At 39.0% G+C, this 17,008-nt stretch overlaps 1 protein-coding gene across 3 annotated transcripts in view; it reads left to right on the top strand.

The window, feature by feature from the left end:
• Window positions 1–250: 250 nt before the first annotated feature.
• arhgap10 (Rho GTPase activating protein 10) overlaps window positions 251–17,008 on the top strand; it is a 94,046-nt gene continuing 77,288 nt past the window's right edge. For 2 of the 3 annotated variants that reach the window (XM_058385693.1, XM_058385692.1), the window contains exon 1: window positions 252–822. In XM_058385693.1, coding sequence (XP_058241676.1) covers window positions 669–822 — 154 coding nt within the window. In that variant the 5' untranslated portion in view covers window positions 252–668. Of the gene's footprint in view, window positions 823–17,008 lie in introns of all 3 variants that reach the window. The other variant, XM_058385694.1, reaches the window with a different exon arrangement.

The following is a 17,008-nucleotide window of genomic DNA, read 5'->3' as shown; positions in this document are numbered from 1 at the left end:
AAAAGGAAAGCACACACACACACACACACACACACATATATATATATATATATATATATATATATATATATATATATATATATTATCTATTTTATTCCTTTCCAATATGGCGGACGAAAGAACTCGTTGCTATGACTCTGCGTCTGCCCTTCCGCTCGGTAGATATGACGTCATCACGTTACACAAGCTCCTCCTTTCCCCCCTCCCTTCTAACAACTCAAAACGAAAAAAAAAGAAAGAAAGAAAGTCCGCGCGTGCAGTGGGAGGAGCCTGGAGCTGCTCGTTCTGTCATTGCAAATGGTTGGGCGACGTGGACCTTCAACTGGACACCTTAACTTTCTTTATTTCTTCTAGAAATTTTTATTGTAGGCTATAAGGCGAATAATCAACACTCTACGCGGATTAGTTGTTTTTTTGTGTGTAAAGAAACACTTTATATAACTTATATTATTTAAAGGAAAGTCTCGAGTGATTTCCTCCAGAAATAGCCAGTGGACATTTGGTGGAAAAGTGGACTTTAGGTGGACGCAAAATAAAGCGAATGTAGCGTTAAACATCTGGATATTTTTTGGGGTTGTTTTTGTAGCCGGTTAACTTTGTTTATAGACGCATAGAAGCAAATAATCATTTATTAATAAGGGAAAAGAGAAGAGAGAGAAAAAAAAGAAATGGGCTTGCACCCGTTGGAGTTCAGTGAGTGTTACCTGGACAGTCCAGCTTTCAGGGACAAAATTAAAGCTCATGAAGCAGAGCTGGACAAAACCAACAGGTTTATTAAAGAGCTGTATAAAGACGGGAAAAATCTCATCAACGCCACAAAACGTAAGTCTTGTGAACTTTTATTTCTCCATGCTTTCTCTAGTTCCATAATATATATATATATAAACATTAATATCGGAAATAAACACCGGAGACGCTTTCTCATGATCAATATGGATCCTTCTAGATAGCTTTCACAACCGAAATGTCTTCACTGTCAATGTTTATTTAAAGATTTTCACTCCAAAAACAACTTTCTTTCAATCTTCTCTTGTGAATGGTCTCACCTAAAGTGGTAATCTCACCTGGGTAGGGTTGCCATGTCTGGTAAAAGTCAATAACCTGTTTGAAAGGTCTTGGGTTTACAAGTTATTGTCTTGTTTTTTCTTTCTTTCCTGATTAATTTCCTTTTTTTTTTTTCATGGATGGTTTTTCATTTAATAACGACTTGAGGTATGAGAATATTAGCTGGCATGGATGTAATGTACACCTCCAGAGACCTGGGTCCAGAATCCTGACCTCCGGTCACTTCATAGACTTTACTTTTTCTAGATTTTTCCTTCGGGATCAGTCAAGCTGTCTCACTATGTTTATAAGTTCTAGTTTTTTTTTCTGTAGCTCTATCATCACCGACTCTCCAATGATCCTGACCAGTCAGTTCCCAGTTAAGTTTAAGGGAGTGGGGATGTTTCCATGGTAACAACTTGGCGATGCTTTAGCAAAGAGTGAGAGCTTTAGAAATAGGATGAAAACATTCAGACTTTTATTTAGAAAAAAACTTCGCTTTGTGGTGCCTTTTTTCATCACTTAATAGTTACTCATAATCCCTCTTCTTTATTTCTAAATATATCTTCCGGCAGAAACAGTTTTGGAGATCATATCATGTGCTCCGTCTGCATGTACACTTTCATATTTTTTTACTATAATCTATAACCAATAATTTATACAGAAATTGATTCAGAGTATTTATTATTATTATTATTATTATTATTATTATTATTATTATTATTATTATTATTATTTATTTATCTTTATCTATAGACCCACCACACAACATGGCTTAAAATCCACCAACCTGGCAACTTATGTAACCCTCGGATGCTGTAGAGTTCTACGTAAAAACTGCTGTAATAATCCTGCCCAGATTTTATTCCACGTCTCTTATTCTAAACACTTTTCCCCGTAGCGTCACTCAGCACTCCGATTCCTCATGAAGTCTCGGGGAGTTTTCCCCTTGCCAGTTTTCTGTAGGCAAGCGCTATAAAGGTTATAGCACAATATACTGTTTATATTCCTTCTTAGGTGTTTATAGATCATATGTGCGAGGTCAAGGTCCAGGCTTTAAGGTATGGTTTAACAAGGATGAGCCCTAAATGTATTGTTGTTGCACTGGGTCGTGTACAGGCCAGGCAGCATTATGATTATAGGGAATATTTGGGATTTTGTCCAAAGCTCATGAGTAACAAGGTGAGGTATTCGAAATGCACAAGGTTCAGCCACATCCTGTGTTGCAAACAGACACGCCCATCAGAAAACCAGGCAGCTGAGCGAGATATGCAGTGTTAATCAATTGATTTTCCGACTCGGACAAATCCCAATTGCAGTAATCCCCTTTAAACAAGTGTACTAACTTTAAACAAACCAGTTTATTCCTCGTTATCCTGTAAATATCATATGTGGAATATCTAAAAAGGAAATTATTAAGCTTTGTTGTTCCACCAAGGCTGGGTCCCAAATGCCTTCTTATGGAGTACACTAGGGAGTGTACAACCCGTTAATGTACTGTATTGGACTTTTATGGGAACTGGATCATGAGTGTTTGATAACGTTCCCAGTTCCCCCACATGTTTAACCATATAAGCTGTAGTTTTGGATAAAATGGATCATTTCTGGTCCTGAATCTCCAGAAGGCTGAATCCGAAACCCCAGTCGTTACCTGCTTAGCTCAGTCCGATATCAGTCTAGAGTTTCTTTATGTGATCTTTGTTCCTGTTTTTGGCTCTGCGGTGAAGCCGTTCCTTATCCTGGAGATGATGTAAGATCGATCTCAGATATCATTCTTCTGCAGGGCTGGGCCATATTATGATATAAATACAATATCATGATCTCTAGATGAGAGAGATTTTTAGATCTCAATTCCAACCTGATTGAATATTTTGTTTATTTATTTATTTTTAAATTGAGATTTATTTATTTATTTTACAATACTTTTTTTTGTAACATATAAATATAAAATATATTTTGTGTATTTTAATAGACCTTAAAAACAATAATTTTTTAAATTATTAAAAAAAATATATATATATATATTTAACTCCACATTTTATGGTTGTTTGTAAGCAAGACAACATTTCTCTTTTTTTTTCCTTTTTGTTTTTGTTTTGACAAACCTGTTCAGTGTTAAAATCTTTAAGTTATTACGTATTAAAACCACAGAGTCATCAGAGAATTTCTGAAGGTGGCAGGATTCCAAGTTGTGCCTGAAATCTGATGTATACATGGTGAAGAGGAAGAAAGAATTGTTTCCTGAGGAGCACCAGTGCTGCAGATCACGGTGCCGGACACACAGTTCTGTATTCGGACATACCGGGGACATCTGGTGAGGTAGTCATGATCCAGGAGACCAGATGAGTGTAGTCTTCATCTTCTCTCCCAGTAGGATGGGCCTGATGGTTTTAAAAGCACACGAGAAGTTGAAAAAATACACCTCACAGAACTCCCTGGTTTCTCTAGGTGGGTGTAGGTGCGGTGAAGCAGATGGATAATGGCATCGTCCACTCCGAGTTGAGGCTAGTAGGGGATCAAGGAAGGGTTTGATGAGGGGTTGAATTGAACTGACGATCAGTCTCTCAAAAGCTTTCATTAAATGAGAGGTCAGTGCTACTGGCCTTTAATCATTACGGACAGGGCTGTGCTACCTTTGGTACTGGTACTAGGAATGATGTTTTCTATAGAACCGGAACCCTCCCTTAGATGCAGACTTTGGTTGAATATGTTATGGAGTACTCCACAAAGTTGCAAAGCACAGGCTTCTCGGGCTAATTCCAATCTGGGCCCGCAGCCTTTGAGGGGTGACGCCTGCTCAGTTCCCTTCTCGCTCGATCCACTGAGATGGTGATGGTTCCAGAGGAATCTAGAATAGTGGCCACTACCTGAGGGGGATGAGCATGAGCATATAGTAGAGCCGAAGATGGGTTGCTTCTGAGGCTTGACATCAAATCTATCAAAGAATCGATTAAGCTCATTTGCATAATCCGTATTACCCTCCGTCACCTGGCTGCTGGTCCTGTAGCCAGTGATTGTCCTCATTGTCCTCTCCCACACCTCCCTCATGTTATTATGCTGCAGACTCTTTTTTTCCAGCTTCCTCCTGTACACCTCCTTTCCCCTTCCTTATATTGACAGACAGCAGTCTTTGAGTCCTTTTGACATCCTCTCCGTCTCCAGACCCGTCTAACAGCCCTCTTTTTATCATTTAGCGCGGCTTTAATGTCTTCGGGTTTGTTGGTTTTTAGGGGCATGCAGATATCAACACAGAAATTCCGTGATGCAGTCTGTCAGTTTGTCGCATGTCTTCATTATGTGGCTCACAGAGTACCTCCCAGTTCGTAGCCTCTAAGTACTCGTTCAGGGCAGCGTCGGCTTCATCGGACCATTTCACCTTTCTGACATCAGTCTGTTGCCGCTTAACCAGGGGTGTGTATTCTGGAAGAAGATAAATCAGGTTATGGTCTGACCTTCCTAGAGGGGGGAGGGAGGAGGGGGGTGTCTGAAGAGCTATAGGCCCCTTTAACATTTCAATACATAGTTTTTCAGGCAACGAAATATTGTTTTCTTGAGTTTTATTGTGATATGAATTCTTTATCATATTGCCCACTCCTCTGAGGTTCCGGCTGAACACCACGTCCATGCAGTCACACGTTGTGACGTGTGTGATGCTTGACTTGTAACACAACGCAATTTGGACCATTTTCAAGCAGGAAACCGAATCCCAAAGTCCACTCCATGTATCCAGTAAGCGCTGCTATATAACATAAAGATATCTGCGGTCAAAAAGGTTTTTTTTTTCCCCGTGGCATCACTCCAGGTTTTCTTGTCAACACACGTACATGTCGAGTTATTAGTTCACACAAAGGCGTTGACTGGAAGGTGTCGGGTTACGAATGTTAATGGATTAAAGTGTAAGCTCTGAAACAGGTGAAGGTCCTGACCGGATGACCTTTTTCCGTCATAAAGGCTTTCGCTGTTATTCAGGAATACTGCAGTGGAAAAGTGCAGCGCAGCAGCTGGGCTAAAAATATAAGCTAAATGACTTGCGTGGCTTTGGGATTTCAGGCCTTTTTTGGGTCGTGTTGGAGCATTGTGGAGTGTTTAGAGGAGTGTGTGTGTGTGAAGCTGAAAATGTGTTTTGGTGGTTTCGACCTGCTGAGGATTTCTCTGGCATGTTTATGTCTAATACAAAGGGATTTACTGTGTTTTAGGGAAATAAAATGCATATTTGAGTGAAGAAGAGCAGAACGTCTGGTCTGGGTAATAGGATATGTTTAAAGTACGGTTTAGTTTCATCAACAAAGTCATCGTCGTCTTCTTTCTTGTCTTCTTCTTCTTCGTCTTCTGCTTCAGGATAATTCACACGATTAAGATATTTCCAGTGTACGTTATGGTCTGCATACTGCATGTTGCTTATGTCATACTGATCATATTGTGACCTCTTTCACTCTTAACTGTAAAACAGGTGACCGTAGACGACTCTCTGCGCTCTGTCATGCTTCCTGATTCCTACAGCGATGTGGTGCATGTGCGTGTAACCACGACGCTTCCTGAGTTAAGAGGCAAACATACAAAACCCGTACTGAAGAAGTGACAACCGGGCTAATCGTTTTACTTTGATCCATGACTTCAGGATGTTTGCGTCTCTGAGACACACTGCGTTTTATCCGCGGCTGACATGTTTGCTTCGGGTGTGAGGTACAGCTGTACAGATGTCGTCTGGACATCATTAACGATGGCGTGAGACGTTATTAAACAAACCACTCGGCTAATCGTATTAATAATCACGGCTGACGTTCCACTAAGCACCGGATCCGTTTGGAAATGACTCAAGCTAGCGTTGTTTTCGGTGATTACTACGTCTCAGTCAGCTTTCTAGCTCATTAGATTTTGACTCAGTAGATCCAAGTTCCTTAATCTCTACATGTTGGGTTAATGATGACTCAATTTCTGTGTAAAGTTAGAAATCGATGACGTATGTTAGGTGAGAGCTGCAACGATGAGAACTAGCTACTTAGATTTGTACGCCTCTTTTTTCTTATGATGTCATTTCCAGTGAGTATGCATGGTTCTTGGTTATTGTGTGATTGTTAAATGGAAAATTCCAGTGTATTGAAGGCCCTGACTACAGGGACTACAGGGATGTGATCGAGACACACCCAAAGTTTTTCAATCCTTCGTCCTGTCCTACTTCTTACACATATTTTTCACTGTTTTTCCGTTTTCTACTGAACTCACCTGCTGTAACCTAGGGATAGAATTCAGGATTCAGGATTTATCTTCAGTGTTAGTGGTCAGTAGAGTAAGCGCTAAACTTTAAGTAACACGCAGGTTGAGATGGTAAACATCAACATTCCATACATTCCAGGCTTCAAAGTCCTGATGATCCAAGTCCATGAAGCTGTTCAGGGGAATCAAGATTAGTTTAGAGATGTTGACAAGAAATTACCAGCAGTCACTATCTATCTATCTATCTATCTATCTATCTATCTATCTATCTATCTATCTATCTATCTATCTATCTATCTATCTATCTATCTATCTATCTATCTATCTATCTATCTATCTGTCTGTCTGTCTGTCTGTCTGTCTGTCTGTCTGTCTGTCAATCTATCTGTCTATTTATCTGTCTATAAATATATCGATCTATCTGTCCATCCATCCATCCATCCATCTGTCTATTCATCCATCCATAGATAGATAGATAGAAAGGTAGATGAGGACATCCGTTAAATGAATGAATTAAAATTATAATAAAATAATTCTAATTATAAAATAATTATTAAAAAATAATTAAATAAAGAAATAAATCTACTATTTTATAATTTTCTATATTCTAAACAATATACATTTCTTATTTAAAAATTTTTTTTGTTACAAACAACAACAACAACAAACCCTGTCTAATCAGCTGATTTCTGGGTCTGTACATAAAAAAGTGTTAGATATGTTGTAATATCTTCATAAAGTGTATCAGCATCGATTCCCCCAGCAGAAATATTGCACCATCATAAGATATAACTCTCCCAGCCCTGATATTAAGCTTAGTATTAGGCGTGATTTAGTAGTCAGAAGATTGTAATGCTGCCCAAGAGTCCTCATATTCATAAAACTTGTCCAGATTGTGTTCTCTTCTTTAATGAAAAAAACAAAACAAAAACAAAGCCTGTGATTTAGTAGATGAACAAGAGCGACGGTGGAGTTTATACAGTCCTGCTACAGATCTGCAGATTTCTACAGATACATCTGTTTAATTAAAGTCTAATCGTGGGGTATTGAGAGATATTGCCCTTGCCACCCACAGCTATACTGAGAGGACTCTTATATAGTAGGTGTATTTTCAATGTTTTTCTTTCATATGGGATCATATCCAAAAACCCAGCCTGAACTATACATAGTAAAATAAAATCCTGTGCACAGTTTTAGATGAGAACAAAAAAACAAAGCAAAAATTTTGGCACGATCTGAGCTGTGTGAGTGAAAATGAAAGGGGGGGAAAAATACCTGAGGTTAGTGAAGGTAGGACAAGTTTGTAAACGCAACGTGTGCTTTGTTTTGGGGAACACACGAATCCGAATCTGTAGCTGGGCTCAAAATGGCAGTGTTAAACAAGATAACGTAAAAACAGGAAAGACAAGATAAGACCCGGAAACATGGCTGAAAGCTTAAAGGATCAGTAAACGCATGATAAGACTTCAAGACAAAATGGGGTATAAATAAATGAAATGAATGAATGAAACACGATACAGGTGAACACGGTAGGGTAACAAGCCAATGACAGGACTAGAAAATGAAAACACAATGACACAAGTGATGGGGTTTGTGTCACAGACTGTGCTATGCTAGTCGTCTAGCACTTTCATAGAACCGAATCGAATTGTTTGTGTTCAGCAATCATGGCTTCTGTCATTTTGTCGCCTCATTTTGTGCTGCATCACAAAAAAAAAAATCAGGCCATCAGGGTTCCCTCATACTTGCTTTGCTTTCTTGCTTAATTCTGAAAACGTTATCCATCGTGCATGCTAATTATTCCGACTTGTAAAATCCTAACTGTATGATGCAACAGGTGGAATAAGAATCTAAACCTGCTCCTCTTCGGACTCCGGGACTATTAATTTCTCCAGGTTTCATCAGATAAGTCTTAGTATGCTTTTAAAGCCATAATGAGGACCGAGGACAGTATACAGCTTGTGTTGATGCACAAATGAGACAAGCTCGTGCTATGCAAATGTAGCAGTAGAATAAATTTTTTATCAAGTGCTGGATATCGTGACTAGCTGGATTATGTTATAGAGACCAGGCTGGCTCCAGTGACGGCGTGTTCTCCTGGAAGTCTCTATACAGTGGAATCTAGGCATACAATTTTAATTTGTTTTAGAGGCGAGTTCTTTGTATTGTGAAACAAATTTTCCCATAAGAAATAATGTAAATGCAGATAATATGACCAATATTCCCAATATGAAGCGTATGTAAACTGTATGGCTGCTTACAAAGAACTGCCAAGCCAAGCATTCCATGTCAAGGGTCCTCACAGGAAGTCGTGCCACCAAGCTTGGGCTAAAAATAGAACAGACCGCCCACGCCACCAATCTGTCAACAAAAAAACCCAGAAATATCACCTAGCTTTTGAATGCATGCTGAAGGCCACGTTGGTATCGTGGGTTAACTCGTGAAACAGCTTTCGCTGACTGAAAAAAAGTTTGTAAACTCTCTTCGGTTGGATTCGCTTGGCTTTCCAATGATGCAAACAAGTTTTGAATGGCTCCCGGACATGCGTGCAACTTAGCCAGCATTCTGCATTCAATTTGTTTGCAAAATTTGTAAGGGAGGGCATTTGTATGCTGAGGTTCCACTGTATTCTGTCATGACAAGGCCGATCTAGTCGCTCTGTCTGTCTTCCCTGGTTCCCATCCTCTGTTTGCTGACCATGCAGCTCGGTTAGTTAGCAGTACGAGGTGTTTAGTTGAAGTTCAACCAGCTCTGTACTGCCTGCCCTCTCTCAGGCTGGATCACATCCCTGCTGCTTGCTGCAAATTTGCTCCGAATCTGCTGAGGCTTGATAAAGAGGACAGATAAGGACTGCTGAGCTCTACAACTCCCTGTATTCTAACTGCAGCAGAATTCAGTTCAAGAAGTCAAGGAGAAATTTCAGCGGACACAGCGTTATTCACAAGTGGATTTCTTAAGTAAACGTAATGTAAACAGTTTAACAAATGTTCAGTTTAAATTCATCAACAGTTTATGATCGCTAAAGACATTTATGCTTTTATCTGGGAATTGTTTTGCAACAAACCAAACTTTCACAACTATTGTTATGGTGTCACAGTCTCATGGTTAGTCACAGTATACGTTACGACTGTTATACCACAACATTAACATTTTCTTAATATTTATTACCATTTACTTTTTTTTATTTTGCTTGATTTTATTTTTTTCTGATCCATATTTCTAACATTTTTAAAATATTTATTTCCATTTCCTTTTAAAAGAAATTAGATATTTTTAAAATTTATTATTTTTTCCCCCTGATTATTAATTAATTAATTAATTAGCTGAACTAATTCCTTACTCCAGTGACCTGTGCGACTTCCCAAACACGTAGGTTGGAATTCTCAAATTCCTCCCTCGGGACTCTCAATCATATGGTATCATAACATAACATAACAATCATAACATTTTCAAAATGTTTATTACCATTTACCTTATATTTTTTAAATTAATTATTTTTTTCCCTGATCGTTACCATTAACAATTTGCAAAATACTTCTTTTTTTTATTTATTTATTTATTTATTTATTTATTTATTTATTTATTTATTTATTAATTAATTAATTACCAGATCTAACTCCTTACTCCAGTGTCTCTCAGTGACTCGTGCAACTCCCCAAACACGTAGGTTGGAATTCTCAGCTTCCTTCCTCGGGACTCTCAATCATGTGCTCTAGATTTCTCAACCCCTGACTAGGCAAAAAACAAACAAACAAAGAAAACACCTATACAGAAAGTCAGGAAGGTCTCCTCATGCCCAAGAGTTCAACAAGTGACGTCGAATCAACATGGCTACTCACAGCATCAACAGTCAAAAGAGTAGCACATCTTTCTATTTAGTGTCTATGGAAGTGATTGATTTAGATCAGGCAACATATAGACATGCTTATATGTTCAACCAGTAACACTGACTATATGCTAGCTGGATTAGCTAGATTGCTGCTTATAAATGAGCCATCAAACACACAGAAGTTGAAAATGATGTCTTCCTACTTCTGAAACTTCTGCAACCTCTTGACATTATTATACACAAATGTTAACAAAGCTGACATTGCTTTATCCTCATACAGTATAAATTGTGTTCCAGCACACCTCTACATTTCTCTAAGTAATGAAAATCTGTCCCAAAAACTCAACTTTATCCAAATGTTTGACCAGTCACGGTTAGTAGCCTTATGTTTTGACTCTGTTATAAGCAAATACTCAGACACCACACCCATCTATCAACCCTCCAGCAGTGTTGAGAAGAGAGAGAGACAGAAAGAGAGAGAGAGAGAGAGAGAGAGAGAGAGAGAGAGGTGGTGTGAGGACAATGTTTGCACTGCGACCTTGTGCTTGCAACATTTGGTCAGTGCAATACTGATAACCCAGGAAGCTGCAAGATGCAGGTGAAGATGCAAAGTCATTTTGTTTGTCTAGCTGACAAGTTCCAGATCAGTTTTCTGCTCTGTGATAAACAGTTGTGTTGTAGTTGTAGTTATAGCTCCAGTGTGTAAGATTTCAAATCTTTCACCAAAGGTTTGTGGGTGTTTGACCTTTACAACCCATTTGTGGTTCTTCCCCAAACCGTTGCCACAAAGTTGCATGCTGTAGTTACATGAAGATGCCCCTGTGCACAAAACACAAGCTTTTGGTTAGAGTAAAAGCTTGAAGTCTGGATAAAACCTTGACCTCAACCCTACTGAACATCTTTGGGATGAACTGGAACACTGACTGCACCCCAGACCTTCTCACCATCCCATCATTGTAGCTCACAAATCCTCACAGCTATGTTACAGAATCTGGACAATTGGCCACACCCTGGGGGTTGGAAGGGTGGCAAACCCTTTCCCATATCAGTCACACTATCCAATCACTGGCGTCTTTGAGCTCATGTATGCATAAGAGTGTAGTAATCATATGCTTAGATTAGATTAGTTGGGTTAGATTTACACTAGCAGTCAAATGCTTGGACACACCTTATTATCCAGTGTTTTTTTTAATAAGAACTGATGGTAAGAAACCTTAATATCACCATGCATACATTTACAGCACAGTGGAATTCTTTTCTTGGCGTATCCCAGATGAGGAGATTGGGTTCTTAGCGCAGGGTCAGCTATGATACAGGGTTAAGGGCCTTGCTCTATTGCCCAGCTGTGGAGCTTGGTGGTGCTGGGGCTTGAATCGTGATCCTCAACCCACCTTAACCACATGAACCACCACTGCCCCCTTATTGTATATTAATCCTGATGACAAGAACAAATACAGAATTTTGTAGTCAACAAAAACATGTTAAATAACTCGGATGTTGTATATTTTCGATTCTTCAAAGTAGCCACCTTTTGCTTTGACAGCTTTACACACTCTTGGCATTCTCTCAGTCAGCCTCATAAAGTGGTGTTAAGTACTTCTTGGCTGCTTTTCCTTCACTCTCCGGTCCAACCCATCCCAAACCAGCTCATTTGGATTTAGATCTTGTGATTGTGGAGACCAGGTCATCTGATGAAGAGCTCCATTACTCTTCCTTCTTGGACCAATAGTTCTTACGTAACCAAGAGATATGTTTGAGGTCACTCTCTTGGTGGAAAATAAATGATGGCCCCACTAAGCACGGTGGTTATGTCACCAGGAAAGCCATCACACATTCAGGAACCGTCCGTTCAGTCTCTCTACATCTAAGACGCATCCAAATAGCTAAAAATCAGACCAAAGGACACTTTTCCACCGATCTAATGTCCATTCTTTGTGTTTTCTCTTGGCCCGAGCAAGGCTTTTCTACTTGTTTTTCTGAAGTTACGGTTTCTTTGCCGCGGTTCGACCATGAAGGCCCGACTCACGCAGTCTCCAGCTGAACAGTGGATGTTGAAATATGTCTGCCACTTGAACTCGCGAAGCCTTTATGTGGGCTGTAAGTCAAGTCAAGAAGCTTTTATTGTCATTTCAACCATATATAGCTGACGCAGTGCTCAGTGTAATGAAACAACGTTCCTCCAGGATCCTGGTGCTGCATAAATAAAACAGAGATAGTGACAAAAAAGTATATAAAGTGCCTCGTGTGCAACCTAGTGCAAACAGTGCAAGACAAAAAGACAGTGCAAACAGACAATACAAAACAAACTGTAAACAAAGCATCTGGCCATCGTATACATGAATACTCCTGTCTCTGGTGTCCATGTAGTCTGTAATCTGAGGTGCTGGAATTGTCGGCTTCTGTGGCTGCACTTGGTGATACGTTCAAAGTTCTTAAGATTTTTAGGATCGACTGACCTTCTCTTTATTTAACTGAGCGTCTCTTGCCATAATGAGGCGGTGGTAGCTCAAGTGGTTAAGGCTCTGGTTCTTTGAGCAGAAGATCAGGGTTCAAGCCCCAGCACCGTCAAGCTGCCAACATTGGGCCCTGGAACAAGGCTCCCAACCCACCCTGCTCCAGGGGTGCTACATCATGGCTGAATTCTGTGCTCTGACTCCATTGCAAAGAAAGAACTTCACTGTGCAGTAATGTATATGTGACAAATAAAGATAACTTAATAATTGTAGTTGTAGTAGCACTAACAGGGCTACTGACTAATGAGTACCCCCCATTCCTCCACACAAGGATTGATGGTCTAAAGCACATTAAGAAGGCAAAAAATGTCAGAAATAAACACTTGACCAGACACAGCTGTGAATTGAAAACCATTCCAGGTGAATACCTCATGAATCTGATGAGAGAATGCTCTGATGTGTTCTTTCATAATTTGGATGCCTTCAGTATTAATGTACAAAGGTGAAAGTAATACTGAAGGAGACGGTGTGTCTAAACTTTTGACTGGTTCTCTCTAAACTTGTGGTGGATGAAGTAAACGTGGAGGGTTGTTGGAGTATGGTTAAAGCTTTAAGTTGTAGATTAAATACTCAACTTAACAAACTCAGCATGAAAATTGTCTTGAAAAGTCATTAGGGCTTTTCACGTGTGAAATAGTTCCTTGTGTGATCGTAAACGCTGAGTAATTTAGGTATTGTAGTTTAACAGTTAACCTTGGCTTTTCATTATCTGATGTTTCAAATTGTACATTACTAAACCTTGGCTTAATCTTCTTCTTATTTGCATATTTGCTGCACCAACAAGCACGAGTGAGTAAATCCAACACGTGATCACTTTAAATAACGGCTTGTCTTGACTCGCGCTTTCACATCAGTGAGAAGAATAGTTCAGGTCTGTTTGTTCTGCACCCTAGCAGGTATTGCTATCTTTTACAGCTTTCAAAGTCTTTTTAAGTTTGTTGCGTAGTTGTTTAACCGTTCTTTCATTAATACCCAACTTCTGCTAATTTCTCAGTGTCACATAATGTATTTCCCCTTCTCTACGACACACCCTTCTGTCATGTTCAGTGTTTGGCCGCCTGGCGCTACAGAGTCGTTATTGAGATATGAAGGGACGTGGAGTTTAATTTCTGATCGGTTGTCCGTTGCTAAGCAACTAGCCGTAACATTCTAACAGCGCATCGTTTCACCGTGATGTGGAGTTAATACTGTAAACACTACTGATCCTGCTTCAGAGCAGAGTTTCATAACCCCAGGGGGAAAAGTTGTTCTTCATAACCCTGCTTCTATATTACACGTCTGAAACGTCTCTCTATCCGGGTTTAAGGCCAGTGTGAAAAGATGTATTTTGTCAAAATATTTGTCAGCTGTTGCAGTTGGTGGAAGTTTGAACAGTAGCCAATGCGAGCTGGTCACGGTGAGGGTTTAACTCCGCTCTTCCTGTATGTGGAGATCCGGGAGGATGTGTGAGGTCACAGAGTCCTTGATTCAGAAGGAAATGGGACAAGACAGACATGGAGGAGTGCGACACACACACACCCCCACACACACACACCTACACTGCCACAGAGTGAGACCAGAGGCCAGCAGAAAGGATGCGCTCTGGTTACTTTCCGTTTCCCCTTCAGTGTAGTGCACACTCCTTGTCACACAACCTTTTGTTTGTTCACGTATCCTCTACTCTTTCTTTCCCAGGTCATGAACTTCTCTCCTGTCCATCACTCTTGAAATATTATGTCATACTACGCTTTTGTTTGAGTACATTCTCTCAGGTCTTGTTTATATACGAAACCACAAAACGCAGGATCGTTTACAACCACGGGCTTGTGCCGTCTTTCCGCCATCGCACTAACCCTCAGCTCTTCTTTTTGCGGCTTGCAATTTCAGAGAAAAAAAAAAGATACGACGTTCGCCAGCGAGCGAGCCGATCTTTCATTAGAACCGCATTAAGGGCCGCACTGACTTCAGACAGGAGGGAGGAAAGGCAGATGTTTGATTAGCTGAAATATGAGCTGAGAATGAAAAGAGGTTTCATCCTTAAGAAGAAAGTTTATATTAGATTGTACACAAAGAGTCAGAACATAGTCCAGATTCAGCTGGACTTTCATGAATAGAAATTATTTATTTCATTCTGCCTGGAGTTTCACACTTGGTTGCTTTTATTTTTATTTTTTTGAAACATTCCTAGTAGATTATTTTTCCAATTTAATTTTGTTATAAATAAGTGAGTAAGTAAATAAATAAATACAAAATAAATAAATAAATTATTAGATAAATTATAAATAAATAAAATTTAAATAAGTACATAAATAAACAAATAAATAAGGGAAAATGCACAAAAAAACATCAAATTGTTTTTTTTTCTTTCTTCTTTTCTTTTTACTTTATTATTTCAATTTTTTAGGTTATATAAAAATCTATAGTAAAATATAGGTCCGCTTGTGTAAAATATCTGTACACTTTTTTACACCACTAAAGGATGGGATTCGTTTTACTCCGAACGACAAACCAAAGAAGTCCAAATAAGCACAAAAGAAAAGAAGAAAAAACCCACCCTTCCTTCTCCACCATGACGCACAGTGCCGTTGCTGTTTGCATTGTAAATGTGGAAATTTTAATACTCATCTTTACTCACATATTCCGGGTCCATGTGCTCACTAATGGTTTAGTCGCTCTGGTCAATTTGTACAGAATTACAGTTTGTTTAGTGGGGGGGGAGTACATGTGGAATTAGAATGATCTAATATTCCACGTAGGAGTCGGATTGTGTGACTCTAAAGCTAAGGAAGTGTTAAATAATTAAATAATGTGAAAAGTTAAATAATTTCTTCTTTATTTTAAAGAACTGTATAATGTCTTGAAATAATGTTGTCTGTATTTACCATTGGATAAAAATATTTCTATTAAATATATTTTATTAAATTAAATATTATTTACATTTTTTGTTAAATAATTTTATAAATATTTTATTTTTTATTAAATAAAAATCGTACAGTTCAGTTTGTACGTTGATTCAATTTTAGATTCAGATACAAACTAATAACTTTTCTGTATATGATTTTACAATCTAGCTGCATATCAATAACAGTTCTGAAGGATATTTCCTAAAGGCTTGTTTACTTCCCAAAACACTTCCTCTTTATTATTACACAATCAGTCCCTCCAGGATTCTGGGATCGCGGCAATGAACGCAAAATCGAGCAAACTCTGAGGATATTGTGAGGAGCTTGCAGTTTTCAGGACGACCACAGATTTTCTGCAGGTTCGGGTCAAGACGTGTCGTGTGACATCATCACAGCATGCACTCAGCCGAAGCCTTCTTCCATTTACGTGTGGAACATGAGTAGAGCTCTCATAGAACGTCATTACATATGTGTCTTCGCTGGTAGAAGCTTAAAAGAATAATCCTGTGCTGTTAATTTCACCAGTTCACGCAGTTTCCTGGCAAAAAAAAAAAGCATAACAATTCAAGTTGCACCGGAAATTAAAAAATAGTAAATAAATAAATAAATAAATAAATAAATAAATAAATAAATAAATAAATAAATAAAATGCTGCACAATAAAGCATTTTGGCTACAATCACAAAAAAAATCACAAAAAACATCCATGAAATCCAGATTTATTTATTTATTTATTTATTTATTGATTGCATTTTCTTTACTGATATAAACCAACAAAAAAGCAGCTGATGCTACATGTACACTTTAACCAGCCCCACTACTAGGGTCTTAGCTAGAACCAGCTAACTAGTCTCAATAATAATAATAATAATAATAATAATAATAATAATGTGATTCATATATATTTTTGTCTAACTATAGAGAGAGCTTTTAGGGCTGAGCTTTAAGAAATGATCTTCAGACAGCGCTCAGACCCGAATCTCTGTCCAGTTGGATTTGCGAGTGAATTCCATTACCAACAAACGTCCCAAAACAAACATATTTCTTATCTCTTGTTAGAAAGCAGCACTCAAAACGTTGATCTTGAAATAGCTCAAATTTTTCTCTTGTCACTTTTTGTCCCCTGCATGTTTTTTTTTCACCCGCTTGCCACCAAGCTGCATAGTGATTGGTCGGGAAATAACAAGAGCTTGTCAGTGCTTTTCTGGAAAGTTGCACTTCTTGTTAACTTTTGGACCTGATTCGCTGCGATGAAAAAAGCAAACTGACCCGCCGCATTCCTGTGGCCGCTTCCCATCAAATTTCCATTTCCATCCAGTAAACTCAAACTCATAGGGACTAGACTCATGTGTATGTGGGACTAGGGACTAGACTCATGTGTGACTCATATCCCATCCTTGGGGGTTGGGGTCAGAGCGCAGGGTCAGCCATGATACAGCACCCTTGGAGCTTGGTGGGGTTAAGGGCCTTGCTGAAGGGCCCAACGGTGGCAGTGTTTGGGCCTGGACCCCGATCTTCCAGTCAACG

Source organism: Hemibagrus wyckioides, linkage group LG03 (genome assembly GCF_019097595.1).
Source record: "Hemibagrus wyckioides isolate EC202008001 linkage group LG03, SWU_Hwy_1.0, whole genome shotgun sequence".
In the NCBI taxonomy this organism is placed as follows: Eukaryota; Metazoa; Chordata; class Actinopteri; order Siluriformes; family Bagridae; genus Hemibagrus; species Hemibagrus wyckioides.
This window is presented reverse-complemented; position numbering and strand designations above follow the sequence as displayed.